Genomic DNA, 21,991 nt, shown 5'->3' on the forward strand with positions numbered 1-21,991 from the left:
ATTCTTGGAAACATGGTTTAAAAGTGATGTGTTAGTATGTCGAGCTGACAAGGGGCCAATGGTGCCGGTTAATTTTTGTTAGCTAAGATGGAGTCACTAGGGAAGGAGTGACTTCCTCAGACTTTTTTTTTTTTTTTTTGTTTTTCGAGACAGGGTTTCTCTGTATAGCCCTGGCTGTCCTGGAACTCACTTTGTAGACCAGGCTGGCCTCGAACTCAGAAATCCGCCTGCCTCTGCCTCCCAAGTGCTGGGACAGACTTTTTTTTTTTTTTTTTTAAACTAATGACTAAATCCAATTACTTAGAATCCAAAGATTCAGGGCTAGTATAACATAGTAATTTCCTCTTTAATCAGGTAAAAACCATCACCATGGCAACAACGTATACCTGAATAATAATTATGCTTTTATCTTAGTAAGAGGTGTGTGTATGTTTCTACTGACCAAAAAAAAAAAAAAAAAAAGAGAAGTCAACTAAATGAACGCTAACAATATTCTGCTGTGCTCAGAGATGAGTGCCCCGCCCAGTCGCCATCAGAGGCTGCCTCTGGCAGCTGATGGGAGCAGATGCTGAGAGCCACAGCCAATAGGCAGAGCTCAGGGAACCCTGCAGAAGACTGGGCGGTAGGGCTGTGGAAGCCAAAGGGGTCAGGGACACCGGAAGAACAGGGCCCACAGCATCAACCAGCAAGGCTCACGGGGACCTGCAGAGCCCACACAGGTCTGTTCCAGGCACGCTGTGGACACATGTGGTGGTTTAGCTTGGAGTTTTTGTGGGACTCCCAACTGTGGTAGTGGGTATTGGCTACGTATGCCAAGTTTACACCAACTCACACTCAGGGAAGGCTTTTCCTGTAAACTTTGCAAACCTTCAAGGCACACAAGTGGCCAGGCCTCACCAAAAGAGCTCCAGCAGCTAGGCTCCACCCCCAGATTGTCCTATGGGCCTAAATGGTTAAAACAACAATGATGGCTGTTCCAGCCCCTCAAGGTGGTAGAGTGGCCAGGTTCCCACCAATCCCTGAGCTTGCCCCAATCCCAGGTCGCCCTGGAAAGCCTGCCCCCCATCCCAAGAGACCCTATATAAACTGTGTTCTGCCTGGTTCTTGCTGCTTCTCTCCCCAGAGCCACCCTCCTGGCATTTCCCATCCCCCAGATCTCTCATGTAAGTCTGTTGTGTGGTGTGGCTTTGTGGTATTCCTTGGCTCCTTACTGCAGGACACCTTTCCCAGCAGAGCTGCAACACTGTCCCTGGAGCAGAGCCCAGAGCAGAGCTTTCGCTGGGGTAACCTTCTACTCAGTCAGAGTGGTAACTTTCTCTGGGGAAACCATCCCCACCGGAGCAGAATTTACACTTGCACTGGGAAACTTTCCCAGCAGCTGGAGCTGAACTTCCCTAGAAGCCTACAGGGGAAGGAAGAGCTGTAACACGTACGGTGGGGGTGTCTGTGAGTCTTTTGCCTGCTCTTGGGACCCTTTTCTTCCTAGTGGGTTGCCTCTTCTAGCCTTGCTATGAGGGGATATGCCTAGTCTTGTTGCATCGTGCTATACCATTTTTGGTTCGGGATCCCTGGGAGGCCTGCTCTTTTCTGAAGGGAAATGAAGGAGCAGTGGATCTGGGAGAAAGGGGAGGTGGGGCGGGGTACTGGGAGGAGAGGAGGGAGGGAAAGCTGTGGTCCAGATGTATTGTATGAGAGAAGAATAAATAAAGAAAAGGAAGAGTAAAAACAAATGTGTATGATTTAAAATTGTAGAATAATTTTTAAGAAAACGAGGAGGGTAGAGTAGAGCTAGAGAGAAGTGACTAAAATGCTGGCTAAAATGACTCCTGGGATGGAAGAATCCCTCCCTTTGGATTTCTAACACAAATATTACATTCATTTCACAATGAAACAAAATCCACTAAAAGTATCTCATGCTTGACACTTGGGGAAAGGCAATAACGTGAGTCTAGTCTAGAGCTTATTAAGCTTTTAATGAATTAGTGTACAGCCTTTATGGAAAGTGAAAACCCCACGCTCCTCAGACGACATATCAGATGTGATTCGTTCTGTTGTGGGAAGATCCATACAGAACCGAATAGTGCTCGCAAAGCAGACACGACTGAACAGCTGCAATTTACAGAACTGAACAGAACTGAGTGCGTCTCCTGGGAGAAGCAGGGCTCCCCCAGCTCGGCACCTCATTCTACCCCAGCTCCTGGGCTGCAAGCAAAGGCTCTCTAACGGGAGCACGGAGAAAGCCTCAAGCACTTGGCTATATTGCCACACCCTATCAGGACACATTCGTCTGCACCTCGCCTCTCCACCTACACAACCCCCAGCGCTGGAAAAGACAGCTCCACTACCAACACACAGAGCTCCCTGCCCAGTGGCCACCACGCATGTCAGTCACCATGGTGACTGCCTAGGCAACCAAGGAGCATCTCCATCTGTGGCCTAGAACCAGCCACAAGCTGTGTGCAGTGATGGGAGGAGGGGAGGGCATGAAGGGGAGGCAGAGTTGGGGGCCCATGGACAGAAGCTCCACTGGGAAAGTGGGAGCAGCATGGGGAATCCTTGGGGCAGCCCTGGCTCCCGGAACCCCGCTGGTCAGGTATTGAGGCCAAACTCTACAAGGCTCGCTTCTTCCTTACTGCCAGTACTCCCACACTTCAGAACTATCTACACCAGTCAAGCACCTACTGTGGCAAGGAACAAGCGGCCAAACCTGGAGCTCAAAGCCTAGCAGGGTATGAATGCTCTGGAGGCAGTATGTATCTTCCAATCCCTGTGGTATCCTGGCAGCTGAGATAACTCTGGCAACTCAGAGAGTGTGGCAGCAGAGACGATGGCATTTGGAGGGGACGGTGTCTTAGTATGTGGCATTTCAAGTAGTGGATGGGAGGAAGCACGTCACTGGGTTTTGTTTGTTATTTGTAATGGCTATATCCCCCCGTGTACCCCCATTCCATCTGATACACGTCACATGTAGGAAACACGTCTAACAGTCTTTCTCTGCATCTCGCCACAGATTCCCTAGGTCCCATTTGACACTGCCGTGGCATGAGCATACAGGATACAAAGATGGGCAATGGAGCTTTCCTCGTTCCTCTCTGAGCTAGACAGCAACAGGTGAACGAGGCTCAAAGGAAGCAGCTGGCTAAGATGAAAGCGGTCTCCTCCATTCAGGTGGTTTAGAATATTCTCCCAACATAGGCCTTGTCCTGGGGCGCACCCAAACCCTCTCTAAAAGCTGACACATCCATCCAGGTGGGGAGGGGAGCACTCCTGCCTCCTCACAGCCTCACTGGGACCAGGCATAGCGTGGCTCCCCTCCCCCACCAGGCGGTTCTTCATCCCAGCATGGACATCTTGGAAGCTGGTGGAAAGGCTGGCACGTCTTGTCCATTCCTCTCCAGGAACCCCACTGACAGCTCATCAACAAGGACTGCCTTCCTATCTGGGCCACCCTTCCATCATCTGGTCCCCTGGAGTCAATTCCTCCCAGGCTACTGTAGCACTCCTTTCCCAGATGATAGAAAGCCCCTGCCTCTCCCAAAAGGTGGCTTCAAAGTCAAAGCCACCAAGGGGTAGAGATGCTTCTGCCCTCAAACTTCGCTCTGATGCCAAGGAACAGCAGGCACTGGGCCTTGTGTCCCAAGGGAGGTGGCTCAGCTGCAGGCTTGGCACTGTTACTGGAACCGCTTGCTGCTCCAATCACTGAGCTGAGAACTGTCCCCATGGCCTGTCTATGGGATTGAGTGTGTGACCACTAGAGAATACTGGGTTTCCTGACATCTAGCCTCAGCTTCAGCTACAGCTTCAAGTATGGCCATCTAATGTCACAGGGGACAGAGATATGGCCTCAGGAGAGGAACATGTGGAGATGTAGGAGGAGACAGTTATATGAAGCTCCATTCCTCTAATGAATCAGGGCTCCTGGTATCTCCAGAAGTCAGCCAGTCCCTGCACAGCCTTCTGCCAAGACAGCCGAGCATGCTTGCCCCACGAGGCCAGGAAATGGTCCCCACGAGCCCCATTGGGAGAAATGCTCAATCCAGTCAGAGGGTCACAGTCACTTGTGCTATTTCACAGCCAAACACGAGCATCCGGGCTGCAGGGGGCACTGGGTCTGTATTCATCACGGAGCCTGCCCTGCGGGCAGGGGCTCTGAATAGTGCATAGTGAAGTGGGGAAAGCTCATGGTCTCTTGGGAGTATTTTTATGTTTGCTTTTTAATTCCATTACCTGTGATGGATTTGGGTTCTCACAGGCTAAATACAAGCACTTGTTCTACTACAGAGCCGCCTGCTCTGAGGGGAAGGCTCATTTCTCAGCAGATCAAGGAAAAGCAGATCCCAGCCTATACGACCACAATGGAACCGCCCATGATGGAGAAGTCCTGGCCTGAGACCCAGAACTCCCTGCTCAGTCACAGGCTGCTGCCACCACACCAGATGCCTGGGTCCTTCCATTTGCTAGCCAGAAGCTACGCATCAGATGGCCCACGGGCCACTGTGAAGCCCCCACTGACCCGAGGAGGTCTGAAGCTAGATTGTAAATCTCCAAAGCTGTTCACCACACAAACCCAGATCATTGTTTCCAAAGACTCACACATAGGGTTCTGTGGAGAGTGTGCGGGTCTCAAGGTGCCTCTTCATGGGCAGTGACCCACCGCCATTACCCCTTGACTAAAATGTGGATTTTTCATAATGACAGATCCAGAGGTTCCTTTCTCCTCTTTTAAGGGATAGGGTGTCCTCCCTGTGTAGCTCAGGTTAGCCTTGAGTCTCCTGTTTCAGTTTTCTGACTGGCATTATAGGCATACACCAATACACCACCATAAACAGGCACATTTGGTGATTTCTGAAATCTGCAGTGTTGGAGGGCAAGAGGATCCAAATGAAGGCTGGCCTGCAGCCTGTGTTTAGTCAGCTTGATCTTCTCATCTATCTAGTTAGGCTTTGCAAGATTCCCAACCTCCCCTTTGGTTTGTAAGACTTTTCTCAGCCTTGCTGGGGCTACCAGCATCACGCCCACTAGGGGGCAGGAGGCTCAAGGCTGCCAAGCCAAGCCATAGGCATGTGTCCCCAGCCTCTGAGAGCTGGTATAAAGTCCAGTCAGATCTGACTCCTGAAGCCATTTGTGCGTCATGCTTTTCTATTTAAAGACACCCGAGGCCATCTTTAATCACCAGATCCCCCAGGACTTGAGCAACTGTGGCGGGGGGGGGGGGGAGCGACACTGACAAGGGAACAGCCACTGGCGCTGACTCCTGACCTCGTTTCTGCCCTACAGTGCTTTCCTGTCACTCACCAAGACCAAAGCTACAGCCTGCACCTTCCATCAGCTCATTTGCCTGACCTGCAACAAACCTCTTTGTTGGCCTCGCTTTGACACCGACCTTCCAGACTCTCATGGGAGGACAGGCTAGTGCCAAGGGGACCAAGAATCAGAAGCCCAAGAGCTGCATCTGGCAGGAAGAAGCAGTATCCAGAATATCCTGTGGTCCCAGTAAACCTGGTCCACAGTGTTAAGCACGTGTCCCTACCTGCGGGAATAGAAATGTCCCCATTGTGGACACCGAGGCGGGCCTTGGGGAAGTGTTGCTGTGGGGACAGTGGGGTCCCCAGGGATGGGACTGTGGTTCAGGGTCAGAGTGCTTGCCTACAGTGGGAAAGGTCCTGGGGTCAATCCCTAGCACCAGAAGGAAGGGAGGAAGGAAGGGAGGGAAGGAGGGAGGGGGGAGGGAGGGAGGGAGGGAGGGAAGAAAAGAGGGAAGGATGGAAGAAAGAAAGGTCGGCCGGTCTGAGAAGGCTCACTTGCCACTTTAAGAGGAGACAGCCCTCTGAGGACCAGAAACAGGTCTTCACTGGACACCATGTTTGTCAGCCTTGAGTCTGGACTTCCTGGCTTCCAGAACTTGAGGGTGTGTTTCTGTTTCGGAGCCAGCCAGTTTATGGTATTTTGTTTACTAGTCTGCCTAGACCAGACGATATCACTTCCAATTCTGAGCAAGGTGGCCAAGAGGGAAGTCCTGGGAGCAGGTAGAGAGCCAGATACTGGTGGCCTAATCCAAAGTCAGTCACTCCCAGCTGCTGCCTACTGTGGATTACCCCAGACTCCAGCTTCACCCGGAAGGCCTGCCTGAGGAAGGGCCCACCAGATTCTCGTCTAGGCACTTCAGCCACTGACAATAGTCAAGTGGCAGGTCGAAACTGTTAACAGGGCTTCCACCTGGGACCTGCAGTCCTGATGTCATGGGAGCCAACCCTGGAGAACATCCTGGCCTCTCTGGGAAACCCAACTCCACTGCTAAGACACTGATGGACTATGTGAACCTGACAGATTTCAGGCAATATAGAGAAAAGATTATGTCCACCTGTTACTGGGGGATTGTCATGTCAGATATGGCTTACAGTCTTGCCAGCCAACAGACTAAATAGGGCAGATAGTCCATGACCTTTACAGGAGGGTTTCATGCTGCCCAGAAACCTGTCTCTATTCTTCTGGGGAGCCAAAGGACATCCAGCATATGGCCTGGGTCCCCACCACCAGCATATGGCCTGGGTCCCCACCACCAGCACACATAGGTCACGCCTACCCTCTGAGTAGCATGGTTCAGCATTTCCTGCCAAGCAGAGTCAAACTGCCGCTTGTCATCCTCCAATAGCCGCTGCTCAGCCAGGGAGATCGTTTCCTTGGCGGCACGGAGCACCTCGGTGGCCCTCTGGAAGTCCTGTGTGGCTTTCTGAGCCTCCAGCTGAGCCTGTTGAGAGAGAGAGAAGGTATGGTAAGGCCCAAGGCAAAGGCCAGGAGCTCCCGAGGTCCATCCCTCCCATCCCCAGAGATGAGTGGCCCGAGATGTGACCTATCCATCTCTGCCTCCCTCTTGAACAGGCTGTACCTGACAGGTCCCTCATATGTGGGACGGGGTAGCAGGCGGCCGCTGGCTGAGTGAATACCAGGCAGGTGGGCAGACAGTCTCCACAGTATGGAGCTCAACAGATAATCAAATGCATGGATCCTGCATCTGTGATGGCAATGGCTAATTAAGTCTTTCCCCAAAGTCCTGGCTTTGGAATGAAGCCCAGGTAGGCACAGGCAGTTCTGGGCATCTTTCCTGCACACCACAGCCCAGAGTGCTCCAGAGACCACAGCTCTACAGATGAGGCACAGTAACTGAAAACAGCTTTTCCCGAGACTCCAGAGCTGGTCAGAAGCAAGGCTCTAGGCAAATGTCCCACAGCATGAGTGCCAGCCTAGCACGTCCACTGCCAGACGGCCCTCCCAGCCCCTACACACACCCAGGCCCAGGCCTACTGAGAGCACAAGCCCTGCTTTCAAGAAGCAGGGGCAATACAAACGGCAGCCTCACCTCCACTGTAGCCTGTGTGTGTGCGTCTGTATGTGGACGTGTGCACATGGGGAAGCCTGGCGTTAACGCTGGAGACCACTCCTCAGGAGTCTTGTTTTCTGTGACAAGGCTTCTCACTGGCCAGAGGCTCCCTGTTAGGCTAGGCTGCTGCCCCAGAGCCCCAGGATCCACCCACCTCTCCAGCACTGGGACTCCTGCCTGGCTTTCTTATACAGGTTCTGGGGATGCTTGCACAACCAGCACTGTACCGACTAAACAATCTCAGGCCAGCACATAACCCCTGAGCATCTAAATGTGATTAACAAAAAATGCAAACATCTCTCACAGTCTAGAGAGAGCTCAGAAGTTGCTCTGCTTGCTACACGAGAAAGAGGACCAGAGGCTCAGATCCCCAAAACTCGCAAAAATGCTAGGAAGGTGTGGCAGCTGCCACAGCTCAGAAAATGAATACAGGAGGTTATTGAAGCAAGCTGGTTAGAGAGACTAGCTGAATCTTGGAGTCCTGGGCTTGAGGACGATTCCTGATACCCACTCACCCACAAGCACATACACACACACACATTCATGAGTACCTACCTGCTTACATGTGTGCTACACATGTGAACATGCATACATGCACAACACACACACACACAAAGAAAAAACACCTCATTTTAAAGACTCAGTAGAAAAACGTTGATTATCCCATTAGCCATTTTTTTGATCAATGATGAGATATGAGATACACTAAACTAAATCCAATAGACTGAAATTAATTTCCCCTGTTTGTGTCCTCATAGGTGGCTCACTACTACTTTAGGGCTGTTGATGTTCGTCCCAAGAATGGGCTATGTCATGTGACTGCATGAGAAGCAGGGCTGGGGAGACGGCTTGGTAGGAAAAGCGCTTGCTGTGCAGATGTGAGGACCTAAGTTCAGGGCCCCAGAATCCATGTAAAGCCAGACCCAGTAGCACACATCCGAACCCCAGTGCTCCAGGGCCAGAGGGGAGATATGGCTGAGACAGCAGAACACACCCCCCCCCAGATGCTCACAGACCAGTCGTCCACACTCACGCCATAGCACATGCTCCCCTGAAAGTAGTCACCGCTGCCCCTCTCTCCTCCAGCTCACCTCCAAATTCCCACCTGGGCAGGGGCAGGACATGGCTACTGCTACTCTGCCCCAGACCACTTCCAGAGTCAACAGGGTCCCTGGACCAATTACAGAAGCCCTGATGGGACACCCCCAGGATAGTCCCTGGGACTTAGGAGGGGAACAAGTGGGCCCCACCCTTCCCCAGAGAAAGCCTCACATGACTTAGAGGAAATTTTCACATAGACTGAGGGCATTTTGCAAAGAAAATTAAGGGGAACAGCTGAGAACACAGAAGCCCCGGGGGAAGAAACAGCCCGGTAACCCATGGTAACCCACAATGGGCATCTGCTAGTCTGGTCTGTGCACACCCACAGCCCAGAGAGATCCATTCTGGGGACTGCGCCCCACATGTAGCTGATGTGCAGAAATCTATGCTTCAAGTGCAGGAGAATGGAATTTGCTTTGCATAGAGGAAACTGAGGGAGGTTTTCCTAAAGAAAGGCCTGGAGGGCAGGCAGGAGCTGTAACTCAGGGCTGATGGAGGTCAGTCAGGGGGAGCACCTGAGGTCAGGGGAGCACTCAAGACTCCGAAGGGTCTGTAGGAGATCTGATAATGCCTGGAAAGGACCATTTTAAAAAGCCAGCCTGGGCTGTACAGCAAGATCCTGTCTCAAAAACTAATAACACTAACAATAACAGAAGCCTAAATGAATGCCCACCACCAGCCATCTACATCCACCAAGGCGGCCTGAAGCACGCATAGGGGTGGGGATGCCCACCCTCTCTAGAACCAGCCAGCCACTGAGCAGTAACTGCACCGCACTGACAGCCGGACTCTGTCCCCAAGCTGAGCCTCCTGCCCATCTTACTTCTCCAGACAGGCAAGAAGGAAAATCTGGGCAGGCTTAAGGAAGGTGAATTGTGACCCATCCCCCCATCTCAGTATGCCTGCAGCCTTCCCACAGCTCTGACACGGGGACTCAGTCCCTGAGACCCAACATTTTCTAAAATGGGATCTCTCTGCCCCTTCTCTCATTCACTATCCATCTATCTACCTATTTAATCTATCTATCTATCTATCTATCTATCTATCTATCTATCTATCTATCTATCTAATTATCTAATTTTTAAAGATATCTTCTTTGAGGCTTTGAGGTTGGGCTCAAACTCAAGCAAATTCTCCTGCCTCACCCTTCTGAAGTCTGGGATTACACAGATGAGTCAAATCACACTTAATTTTCTTTTAAGGTTTCATTAGACAGTATTGGCTGGCCTGGAACTTGGTACATAGAGTAGGCTGGGTTTGAACTTGCCACAATCCTCCTGTCTCTGCTTCCCATCTACATCCAGCCTTGTGGGGTTTTGTTGTTGTTGTTGTTGTTGTTGTTGTTTGTAGTGAGTATGTGTGGTATATGTGCACATGTGTGCACATGTGTGTTCATTTGCATAGTATGGGCACATGTGTGCTGAAACCTGAGGTTGACAATGGGTGTCTTCTGTATGGCTCTCCACCTTATATGTAACTGAGCCTAAAGCTCATCAGTTCATCCCACTTAGCTACCCAGCTTCCTCCAGGATCCTGTCCCTCGTCAGGAGCTGGGATTCTAGGCAGATTGCCACACCTACCCAACACTTACATGTATGCCAGGGGTCCTAACTCCTCACACTTGCATAACACATACTTTACTCTTTGAGCCAGCTCTCCAACCCCTGTATTCATTCATTCATTCATTCATTTTAAATTTTGAGACAGGGACTCATATGGCCCAGGCCAGCTTTGGACCTGAATTTAATATGTAACTAAGAATGAACCTTAGGCTGGAGAGAGGGCTCAGTGGTTAAGTATGCTTACTGTTCTTACAGAGGACAGGAGTTCATCTGCCAGCACGCATGTCAGCCTTACAGCCACCTGTGACTCCAGCTCCAGGGGACCCAGCATCTTACACACACACACACACACACACACACACACACACACACACACAAGCACACGCTCACGCACACATAAATTCTTAGAAAAAGAATTTGTGAAATTCTTAGAAAAACAATGGGCATGGACTCCTGCGGTGAACACAGTGAGGAGCCAGGAAAGAGTCCTCACCAACACAGGCTCCGTGGGTGTCTTTTAGCCTCCAGAGTGTGTGTGCTATTCTGCTGTGTAAGGTCTCCAGCCTATGGCCTTTTGTTACAGCAATGCCAATAAGTAAGGTACCGCATAAGGAATGTCGAAGTGGTGGAAGCAGCTGTGCAAACAGGTAGGTGTGGAGGCTTCTGAGGAGCCTACTGGTGGCCACCTTCCATAACACATCCCTCTTCCTCTTTTGCTCTCTCTGGCTTCTTTGAGACAGAGTCCCATGTAGTCCAGGGTGACCTCCAACTCACTACGTAGCGAGGCTAGGTGTGAACGCCTGATCCTTCAACCCCAACCTGGGATTATAGGCACCACCACACCAAGGGCTACTCATAAGACACTTTCTAAAACTACACACGAAGGACAAGAAGGCAGGGACCATGACGGGAGGGACATTCTATGGCTCACTGGCCAGCAAGAAACAGAAACAGGTGATTCCAAATCTATCAAATGCCTCCTAGAGACTGTGTTCCAGAACACAGAGGCACACACATAAGGAACTCACACGAGACCATCACCTAAAAGCTACTACCTGTGTTTGAGATTTATCTTGAGAGAACATACCAGTTATGTCCCAAGACACAGAACCCCAATGGCAGAAGCCAATTTAGCAATCCCAGAGGACGCTGACTCAGGGATGCTAACAGAGTCCACAGAAACAGCCACAGGGAGAATTGTTAAAGGCTGCTCTCGAGTGAGTGACCTTCACTACATGCTGGCACCAGTCAGCCGTGCCTTCAAAGCACTCGAAAACATATGGGCACTCTACAAAGTGTCACAGACGAGAGCATGAAGAGCAGAAGAGGTGGCCAGAAGGCAGCAGGCAGGGAGCACCTCTGCCCTCTGACTCAGGGTCCACTCAGCCCCTACCTGCTCTCTGAAGGGTACCCAGACATTTGCACTGGCTACAGCGATGGTCTGGTGGGATGACGTTTACAGACCACCCAGTCTAACCCCCTCACTTTTCTAAGGAAGGCTGAGTAGTGACACATCTTGCACCTATCATGGTCAGACCCCCAGGACACGGCATCTACTGCGAGGGTGCTTCTGATGCTGACATCACGGATAGGTGGTTGGGCAATCTACTCACCTCTACTGCGTGAGACCAGTGGCTCAGCTATTTATCCTGAATCGGCTTGTCAGCCTATTTCTACTTCCTTCCCCTGCTTGTATCTCCATCACAATGACTAGCAAATTACACAACTGCTAGCAGCTGCTGCTGCTGTTGCTGCTGCGTGCAGCAGGGCCTCCAGGAACAATGCATTCCAGATCACACTCTTCCCGGGGCTGCAGAGACACCACAGATGCCACCTTCTCCCCGCCCACCCTCTCCAGAAGAGTGCACCCACAGTCCTACTGGACCTTCCTCCTACATCTACCATGCTGGAGCAGTTTGGGGTACTCTGCTATGGGACTGCTGGTGGCAGGAGTCCAGGGCCAGGCATGCAGCAGGGGCATGAGCTAAGGGACAGACTGCAGTGACTGTTCTCCCTGGGCCCTCTGCACACTCTACACTATCCATTCAACTGCCACCATCCTCTGCTGTGGCGGCTTCCAAGTCAGCGGGACTGAAGCCCACACGCCCACTCATGGCTTGGCATGCTCCTATGCCTTCTGCTGGATCTCAGAAGCCAACCAGACTTCCACTGGGGACCCAGGGCATAAAAGTGACAGAGCCACCCATCCCGCAGCCCTCCGAGGTGGCGGGAGTGCCGCTGTACACCAGAGGAGATGCTGGACGATGTCCGTCATCACATCTATGACAGCCCTTGTCAGCTAATAAGCAGGTGCTACTCTCTGATGGGGACAGAGGGCAGGAGCTGAGGTGTGGGTGAGGAACTGGAGTGGGCCAGGGCCGCAGCCCCGAGCCAGCCCTAGGCTCCATCACAGAAAGGGATGACAAGAGAAAAGGGAAGGGGGAGGGAGAGGAGGAGGGAGGGAGGAAAACAGGGAGGAGGGAGGAGAGGGACAGAGATAGGGAGACAGATCTATTCCTGCCTGATGATCCCTAGAGCCCACATAGACAGAGGAGAACCTGACTCCACAAACTTGTTCTCTGATCACACACCTGTGCTGAGGCACGCACGTGTGCACACGCATGCACACACGCACATAATACTAAAAGTTACTTTAATCTCTAAAAAAGGACAGAACTAGGAGGCTGGAGTCGGAAACAGTGTCTGTCTCCCCACACCATGGCCTTGGGCTCAGCCCTAGTGTCAAGGACCTGGAAGCACCAGGAGCCCTTGGCAAAGTCCTGGCCCTCCCTCCTCCCCTCCTTCCTCTCTGTTGGGCAGCCTTCTGGTTCTGGCCCTGCGGCCACAGCCTTCCTGACCTGGGACTGTGAGGGGAGGTAACCATACTTCCCACCAACCCCATTATGACCATGCAGGCCCCTGTGACTTTCCAATCTCCAGTGTTCCCAGCTCTACCACACAGAATGGTAACAAGAGACATGTCCCAATGCGTTGCACAGAACTGGCATTGATGGCCCGGACAATTGGGTCACTATGAGACAGGAGGCTGTGTCCAGAGATACAGGAGGAACAGCGTACACTCCTCACAGCAACAAAGACCACTGTCTTGGGCCTGCAACCTTGAACAAGCGGCTACATGTCTCCAGCTAGAATGCCAAGGCCCCTGATAACAGCTGGAAAGTCTCACAGCATCCAAAGCATGGGGAGCCACAGGAAGTGTTCTGCAAGGGGGAGGCTGGCCAAGGGGCGAGCATCAGTGGACAGCCACTGAGCAACTTGACTTGACTCTGGCTGTCTGTTTTTTAAGATACCAAAACAAAAAGTAAGTGTGTGTTTGTGTGTGTGTGTGTGTGTGTGTGTGTGTGTGTGAGAGAGAGAGAGAGAGAGAGAGAGAGAGAGAGAGAGAGAGAGCGGGAATTCACTACGTAGACCAGGCTGGCCTCAAACCTAAAGAGATCTGTCTATCTCTGCCTGGTAAGTGCTGGGATTAAAGGTGTGCCTGGCCAGTCTCCTGAGTGTCCACAAGCACACGCATCACACTTAGGCTAAGTGTCCCCTGATATACTCTGTCAACTCTCACTTGGTTCATTTTTGTGGCACAGCTCTTCCTTTAAACCCAAAACTATGCCACTGGTTGAGCAACAGTACAGCTGAGCCTGAGGGTCACGCTATATGCCCCCAAACCACAGCTGTTCCCAGCCCAAGGCTTTAAGCCTGGCCGGTCCAAACTGTGGCCCTCAGGCTGCCTGTGTCTCAGGATGCCTATGAGCACAGCCCAACATATCTGCAGATGACATGCTGTCAGTGCCGAAAAGTTGGACGCCTGCTTTAAACCAGTCACAACAACACAGTTTTCAAGGATTTGTTTTTAACTTGTGTGTGTGTGTGTGTGTGTGTGTGTGTGTGTGTGTGTATGTGTGTACCTGTATGCATCATGTACATGCAGTGACTGCAGAGGCCAGAAGAGGGCGTCAGATCCCCTTGAACCGGAGCTACAGCAGTCAGGTGTTGGGAGCCAAAATTGCCCTTTACAAAAGCAGCAAACATTTTTTTTTGTTTTTTGTTTTTTTCCAGACAGGGTTTCTCTGTGTAGTTTTGACTATCTTAGAACTTGCTCTGTAAGCCAGGATGGCCTCGAACTCACAAAGATCTGCCTACCTCTGCCTCCCAGTGCTGGAATTAAAGGTACACACTACCACTGCCAGCTACCAATGAGTCAACTCCCCAGCCCAAAGAACACATTTTTAAAACAATCGAAGCAATTTGAGGAAGAACTGAATTACATGAAGTATCATTAACTTGGAAAGATGTGGTCCTTCCCCCTTCTCCCCTCCCCACTGTTGCTGAGGCCTGAGCTCAGTGCTTTGGGCACTAGGGATGCGCTATCAAAGCTACTCCGCCCAACCTAAAATGGAGTCTTTTAAAGCTTAGACCGTGAGAGAATACTATGGAGTGGGAGGTAAAGTCTGTGCCTTAGACTTAGACAAGAACCAAGCTGGAGGAAGAGAGGGGTGAGACACCTCTGGAAAGACGGCTGGTGCTGAGCCCAGTGCTGGGCGTGTGAAGGCAGAGGGTCAGGAGTTCAAGGTTATCCTTGGCTCTCTAAGTGACTTACTTCAAGGTCAACCTGAACTACAGGAGACCCAATTTCAACAGCACCCCACTGCCACCCCTCCCCCATGTCCTGGGGGAGCACTCAGTGCTGGCAACAGTGCGTGGTATTCATTAGCTACTCTCTCCATTTTTCCCGAGTATGATTAAGAAATCTCTAAGTAACCAGGCATGGTGGCACATGCCTTTAGTCCCAGCCACCAGGGAGACAGAAGCAGACAGGTCTCTGAGTTTGAGGCCTGATCTACATAGTGAGACTGTGTCAGAAAAAGAAAGGAAAGAAAGAAAGAAAAAAGATAGAAAAGAGAAAGCTCTGCATTTTCAGCCAGCTGTGGTAGGTAGAGTGTGTATCTACAATTCAGGATTCAGAAGCCTGAAGCAGGGAGATTTGTGTGTGTGTGTGTGTGTGTGTGTGTGTGTGTGTTATCAGGAACTGGGAATTGAACTTGGGACCTTTTGTGCATGCCTGTAAACTGCCCCTGAGCCACACCTCCAGTGTCACTTTTTTGTATATTTTCTTTATTCTGAGGCAGACACACTAAGTTGCTCTGGCTGGCCTTGAGCTCTGAGACCTAGACAGACTTTGAGCCCGTGACCTTCTTGCCTTAGCCTCCTGAGTAGCTGGGATTATAGACAGACCTGTGTCACCAGGCCAGGCTTGGTCAGGAGGACCCTGAATTGAAGATAGTCTGGGCCACACAGCGAGGCACTTTCTACCTATCTAACCCCACAGGGCCAACTGCACTGCAGTGTTGTATGTGGTCTCCATGACTGCATGTAGAAGACCTGGTGTTCTTTGTAATGTGCACATATGGTTATTTCTGGCACATATCTGGTTGTTTCTGGGACTATCTCTCTGCCTAATAAATACCCCAATGAAGCCACAACACAGACAGGGAAGACCCTGTGTCCCCTCCACTCAGTAAGCCACAGAGCTCACCACCCTCGCCACAGGGAACACACACCGTACCCCCTTCACCTTCCTAGAGAACCCCTATTCACCCTTTAAAACCCACTTTAAATGTCCCATCTCCTGTGGATTTTTTATATACGACAGAATACCGGAGACGTGTTAGTTATTTTCTCTTCTTTCTTATGACTCTTACAAAAGTTACCAGCTAGAAGCTTCCTGGGAGTAAACGGTTCTACACTTCATAGCATGCTGGTTTCAGGCTGGACAAGGTCCTCCCGTCTCTGCATTCCCAGCGCTGGAATTGCAGCCTTGCGTGCCATGTAGGGCTCTTCCTCTTTTTTGAACTCCCACTGAACTTAGATTATTTTTCCAACATGTGGCCGATAACAGTTTGAAAGGCAGTCTGTACCTCGAGACGGACAGCTGGACCATGAGTCTGCAGCCCAAAACCTTCACATGAGCACAGTTATGTCAACACCACGGCACCAACACAGGTGACCATGGGTCCCTCCAAACTTGCCTGCCCCACCCCGCCTCTGGGAGCCAGGCGGAGAAGGAGCTGTCCTGAGTTCTCACCGTGCCCAAGAAGGCCACCGTCAGGCTGTGCTGGCACAGTACTCACAAGCCACCCAGAACAATACGTGACCACAAACTCCACTAACGTTTAAAGAGACATCAAGCTCGTCACAGAGGCCAGCATTCAGAAACGGGGTACCAGGCAGAGTACCCGGCACCCCACCAGCAGCCTATACAAACATCCTGACCCACACCGGGCTTGAGTCAATCCCACGTGTTCCTTACACCCACCTGGAGCCTGCCTTCCACCACGCTAATGTAAGTTCACAGCCACTAATATGCTCCCATGCCTTTGTGACAAGAAGTACTCAGAAAGCCAGAGTGGGTGGCTGGCCATGACCCCTTCCGCACGAGGCAGAGGCTTGTGGGAATTGGAGAGTGTCTCTGTCCTGGCCAGGCTCCAGCCTCCTGTAGCTCTGGGCTACGGTGACTTAACTCCCAAGGGTTTCAGGGGTAGAGGGTGGACTCGCCGGTCTATACAAAATGACCTCTGCAAACACCAACCCACCCTGTGATGGAGGCTCAAGGTGCCTCCTCGTCTGTCCAGGGCTCCTCCATGCCAGGAAGAGCGTGAGGGGAGAACATGAGGGGAAGAGACTGAAGGGCAACTCAAAGTTACAGAAGCAACACAACTAACTGGGTGAAAGGTGGCCAGGGCCCAAGAGCCTTGGGGTTAGGATGCCACAGCAAAGTCCAGTACATGCCAGCCCCTAATCCATTCACGGCAGGGCACACTTTCGTTCTTGTGTGTGTGTGTGTGTGTGTGTGTGTGTTAGAGAGAGGTGTCTGGGTACGCTGAGAGTAGGGAAGAAGGCCTCTCAGATCCCCCGGATGGAGTTACGGCAGTTGTGAGCTCCATGCTCATGACAGGAGCACTCTTAGTCACTGGGCCAATCGATTCCTTCAGCCCTGCTGCTGTGGTTTTTCTCTCCATATCTAGAAGGCTGCCAGTGTGTAAGAAATATTTGTTTAATTAAGGTACCCACCTATAAGCCACGCTGTAAACAACTCTCTTGTGGCCACTTATTTTAAGGCATTTGTGATTCCCTGGGCTCTCCTGTGGCTCACACAATAGAATCAATGACTCTGTGCGTGCATTTATTCTCGAAGTAGCCAGAGAAGGATGATGGGAGAGCACCAGAATGATCCACTGGCAGTACGCACCAAGTGACCATGGTGATGCAGCCTCTCCTGCCCCAGCTTATCCCTCACTGAACCTCGTGTTTCCCAGGCTAGAGGATAACACAGATCCCAGAGGCTTCAGGACACAGGCCCTGGGGGAATGTTGAGCCTCTCGGAAATCATAGGTCCATGTGTCTGTGGATTTTTCCATATGGCGGCATGTGTGAAACCAACTTTGAAAACAACCTGAGGTGCGGCTGCGGCTGCAGGCGAGCTCCACCCGACCCCTCCATCCTGTCTTACTGCTATTCCATCCTGGCCAGGAAGCCATATCACCTGCCACCATAGTTTTCCAAGATACAGAAAGATACTGTGGAACCCAAGTGGGTGGCTCACCAAATCAAAATGGCGTTTACAGGGTACAAAGAGAAGTCCGCACAAAGATGGATGCTGCTCTGCCCAGAGGCATAAAGGAACTGATCCGATCCGATCCACAGAAAACTAAAGGATTAGCTCGCATCTCAGCAGGACCTTGAGCTTCACTCCAGGAGTCCAGGCATGGTGGCATGTACTTTTAATCAATTCCAGCACTTGGGATACAGACGGGCAGATCTCTGTGAGTTTAAGGCCACCCTGGCCTACACAGTGAGACTCAGTCTTCACCCCCACACCCCTCCTCCCCACCCACAAAAACACTACAAGAAAACCATTGTGGGGAAAGTTCTAACCCTGAGAATCAACAAGTCACCACATGACGTAGACTCTGAGACTGCTAAAACAACTTCGAGCAGCTTTGAGCAGGAGGCTGAAGCCACCAACGCAGATGCCTAAACCAACTCTTTTAATAAACTGACTTATCAGGACCTATGCAGTGAGGTGGTCAGGAGGTAGAGGCACTGGTGGGGGGGCTTGATGGCCTGAGTTTGATCCCCAGGACTCAAGTGGTATAAAGAATGCCAGCCCGTAAGACCGAAAGAGTTGTCTTCTGACCTACACACACCACACAGACACACACACCACGTACACACACACACACACACACACACACACACACACCACACACACATACAAACAAACATTCTCTCTCTCTCCTCTCTCTCTCTCTCTCTCTCTCTCTCTCTCTCTCTCTCTCTCTCTCTCTCAAGGGAAAACTGCCAAACTTACTGGCAACCAATGTCTTGAATGATTCTGCTTCTTGGTTGTTTTCTTATTAATCTTGTAAACACCTTGGAGACACTGGGTCCCATCATGGGGACTGCAGGTATCTGCATCTAGAAACCTGGGTTATCCCAAAGCCACATGAGCCAGGGACCCTGACTTCTCATGCCTGCTGGCTCCAGCTTTTAGGGTTTCCCTGGCTCATTTGGCTCTATCAGTTGCCTGGTGCACTTAGCTCACTGAAGGGTCAAGCTCCCACCTCCGACCTAGCCTCTGATCTGGCACAGCTGGATTCACTCAAGCACAGGCTGAGCATCCCTCACCAAGCCTTGTAACCACAGTGCTTCCGAGCCTAGACTTTTTCAGATTGTATTATACAACCTTATTACACAGATTTTATTAGTGAGTACCTCTAATCCAAAGTTCTAAAATTTCTATAAACCCCACAGAGCTCATCGGTCTGGGGAGGAAAGGCAACGGAATATGAAATGACGCAGAATACCCCGTGACTATTTGGTAACTGTGGGAACAACTCCACATTGTCACAACTGATCTGGCAGAGGAAGGGCACATTGAAGGACATCACTGAGTCAGAGAAGGGCAGCTGGATTGGTCACGGCAGCCAGGCTTGAAGGCCTCTTGCTCAGTGCTTGCCTCTGAGGCCTGACACTGGACGCAGGAGCAAAGTACTCCACAGTCAGGGCTCCCTGGGGAACAGGATCTGTGTAGCCTGAATAGATTCAGAGGGCACAGGATCCATGTAGCATGCATGTCAGGCTTGGCACCTGGCTGATCTAGCTTGCAGACCTGTGAACAACTGATTTTAAGGTACTAGCTCCTGTGAGCATGGAGCCAGGCAGGCCTAAATTCTATAGAGGGAAGTGGAGTCCCCGGGAAAAGACAGGGATGTGATTCGAGTCTGAACAGTGTCCTTTTGTTCCCGGAAGGTCTTTATGCTCTGTTCAGGTACCAATCGCATTAGCACCCTTATGGAAACCCCTGTAGTGTCTGACCACATGCCAGGCACCATGACCCAGCCACAGAGCACATAAAGATCACTGTCACCTCTGGGTGAGCTATCAGGACAACAGACGTTGGTAAGCTAGCTGGGCTGGGAGGTGCTGAGGAGATATGGGGGGGGGGGGGCACCAGGAGATGAGCTAGGCTAGGGAAAGGCCATCCCGACAGCATACGTAAGCCATGAGGGCTTGCATCTAAGATGTGGCCTTTGGAAGTGAGTCATCCAAAATCATATTTGCAAAATAAAGCCTGCAACTTTACGAAGCACAAGCACATCCACTTGTAGATGTGTGGGAGGCAATCATTTCCTCACAGGACTCCAATACAACGAAAGAGAAAGTTTCCCATCCGGCCAGGGTGGCACACAAGTGGTTCTCCATCCGGCCAGGAGACACACAAGTGGTTCTCTGTCCAGAGGGGTCCCATGTCCGCTCTGTGGGTCACAAATACCTATCTGTTAGCTATTCGAGCCAGCCGTCTTCCTAGAGGATAGTGCACTACTGTGTAGATGTGGCAGAGGCTGTCAGGAGCCACCCAATAGCCAGTCTCCCTTTCATGTCTAGAACCTGCTTAGCAAGCTCAAAGCCAAGCCTCCCCACAGCTCCTGTGACAACAACCAGGGTCTGGCAATAAATGGAAGCAAAGACTGCGTGAGACTCTGTGTAAGATCTTTAAAGCAAAGAAACCAATTCCCTCCCTGTTCTTCCTTCTGTCCGGAAATGCAGACACAGTGGGGCTGGAAAGCAATGGAAAAGGAGCCAAGTTCACTTCCCAGCGCCTGGCACCTCAGGTGGCTCACAACCACATGTGATGCCAGCTCAGAGGACCCGGTGCCTTCCTTTGGCCCACCATTCACTCACACACACATGTAAACACACTTGTGAAAATATACCCAAAGATAAAAAGGACTTAAAAATACAAAGAGCTCAGTATAGACACTTCAAAAACAGACTTCCCAGGATTTTTTTAGACAAAGAACTTTTACTGGGCTAGCCTGGGCCTCAGGTTAAGAGAACTGAATTCTAAGGATATGAGAGCCTCGGGTGATCTGAAAGTCTGCCCTTTTAGAGATGTTGCTCTTCCCTCTAAGGTGGCAGCAGCTCCCCCAGGGCCTAGGAAAGTCTCACACAGAAACATTAACAGCCAACAGTCAGCAATTAACTACTTAAGGCAGTCACTGGCACGAAGGGGTCACTATGGGAATCGGAGTGGAAGTTCCTCAAAAAACTAAATAGAGAACTACCCTCCCCTGCAACCAGCACATCCGGAAGGACTCAGAGATCCCTGTACGTCCATGCTCATCATGGGACTGCTCCTAACAGCCACCGAGGTGCCATTAGCAGAGGGTAAAGAAAATGTGGTAGGTTATTCGGCCACAAAGAGGAAAGCATGCCATTTGTAAGAAACATCGGCCGGGTTGCTGATAATCACTGTTCTAGCTAGCTTCACTGACAAAACACACTGGCAAAATGCACTATGGGAGGGGTTACATCATCTTACACCTCCAGGAGCGTCATCTTACACCTCTGGGGGAAGTGAGAGCGGGAAATCTGAAGGCAGGATTCCACAGAGCATCACCTCTCATCAGGAAACTCCTAGCAAGGGGACACAGTAGAAACCAGAGTATGCTGACCCTAGCTGGCTCACTCACAGGTTCATGCTTAGCTAGCTAGCTTTCTTACATAGCCCAGGACCAGACCTGCAGAGGGATGGAATCGCCCACAAGGCTCAATCCTCCTGCAGGAATTAATGATAACACCACCCACCCACACAGACTGCTCACAGACGGGGCTGAGCTGGGCAATTCCTCCACTGAGATTTTCCTCTCAGATGACTCTGACTCTAGACCGTCATGCTGACAACTGAAACACAGATGATTACGTTAGGCAGAAAGGCAGCCATCTCATGTTCTATCTCATATGTAGAAACCAAGCTAAAAAGAGGAAGCCAGGTGTGTAGTCTGCACTTTTGTTCGCTACAAGGAAGACTGAGGCAGGAGGACTGGACGATCATGATCGCTGGTGGCCACAAAGTTCTGTGCCAGCCTAGGCTACATGAGACAGGCTCTCAAAACACAGACAGGTTGAAGCAGGAGACTGAAAGCTCAAAGCTGTCCTGTCTCAAAATAAAACAATCAACTTCATTCTTTAGCAGACATGATAGAAGGACAGCATAAGTAGATGAGACGGCAGCAGGGCAGTGAATTTTACCAAAGACTAGCACATGCATCTGTGAACTTACTGCGTGAAACCCACTGCTCTAGCAATTAACAAATGCAAATAAAGAGCAAAGGGGGGCGGCATAATAGCTCAAGAAGTTAATCTCTGTACTAAGGAAGCTGAGGCCGCAGGATTGCCATGAGTACAAGCCTAAGCAACATTGTGAGTTCTAAGTCAGTATAGGTTACAGAGTGAAACTGTCTCAAAATATACAAACAAACAATAAATGAATAAATGAAGGGAGAGAGAGAGAAGAAGAAGAAGAAGAAGAAGAAGAAGAAGAAGAAGAAGAAGAAGAAGAAGAAGAAGAAGAAGAAGAAGAAGAAGAAGA

At 50.8% G+C, this 21,991-nt stretch overlaps 1 protein-coding gene across 1 annotated transcript in view; it reads right to left on the reverse strand.

Moving 5' to 3' along the window:
• Positions 1 to 21,991, reverse strand: part of Sh3bp5 (SH3 domain binding protein 5) — a 67,801-nt gene that overhangs the window by 8,705 nt on the left and 37,105 nt on the right. Inside the window, exon 4 of the mRNA XM_021203213.2 lies at positions 6,584 to 6,748. Coding sequence (XP_021058872.1) covers positions 6,584 to 6,748 — 165 coding nt within the window. The remainder of the gene's footprint in view (positions 1 to 6,583; positions 6,749 to 21,991) is intronic.

This window comes from Mus pahari, chromosome 8 (assembly GCF_900095145.1).
Source record: "Mus pahari chromosome 8, PAHARI_EIJ_v1.1, whole genome shotgun sequence".
In the NCBI taxonomy this organism is placed as follows: domain Eukaryota; kingdom Metazoa; phylum Chordata; class Mammalia; order Rodentia; family Muridae; genus Mus; species Mus pahari.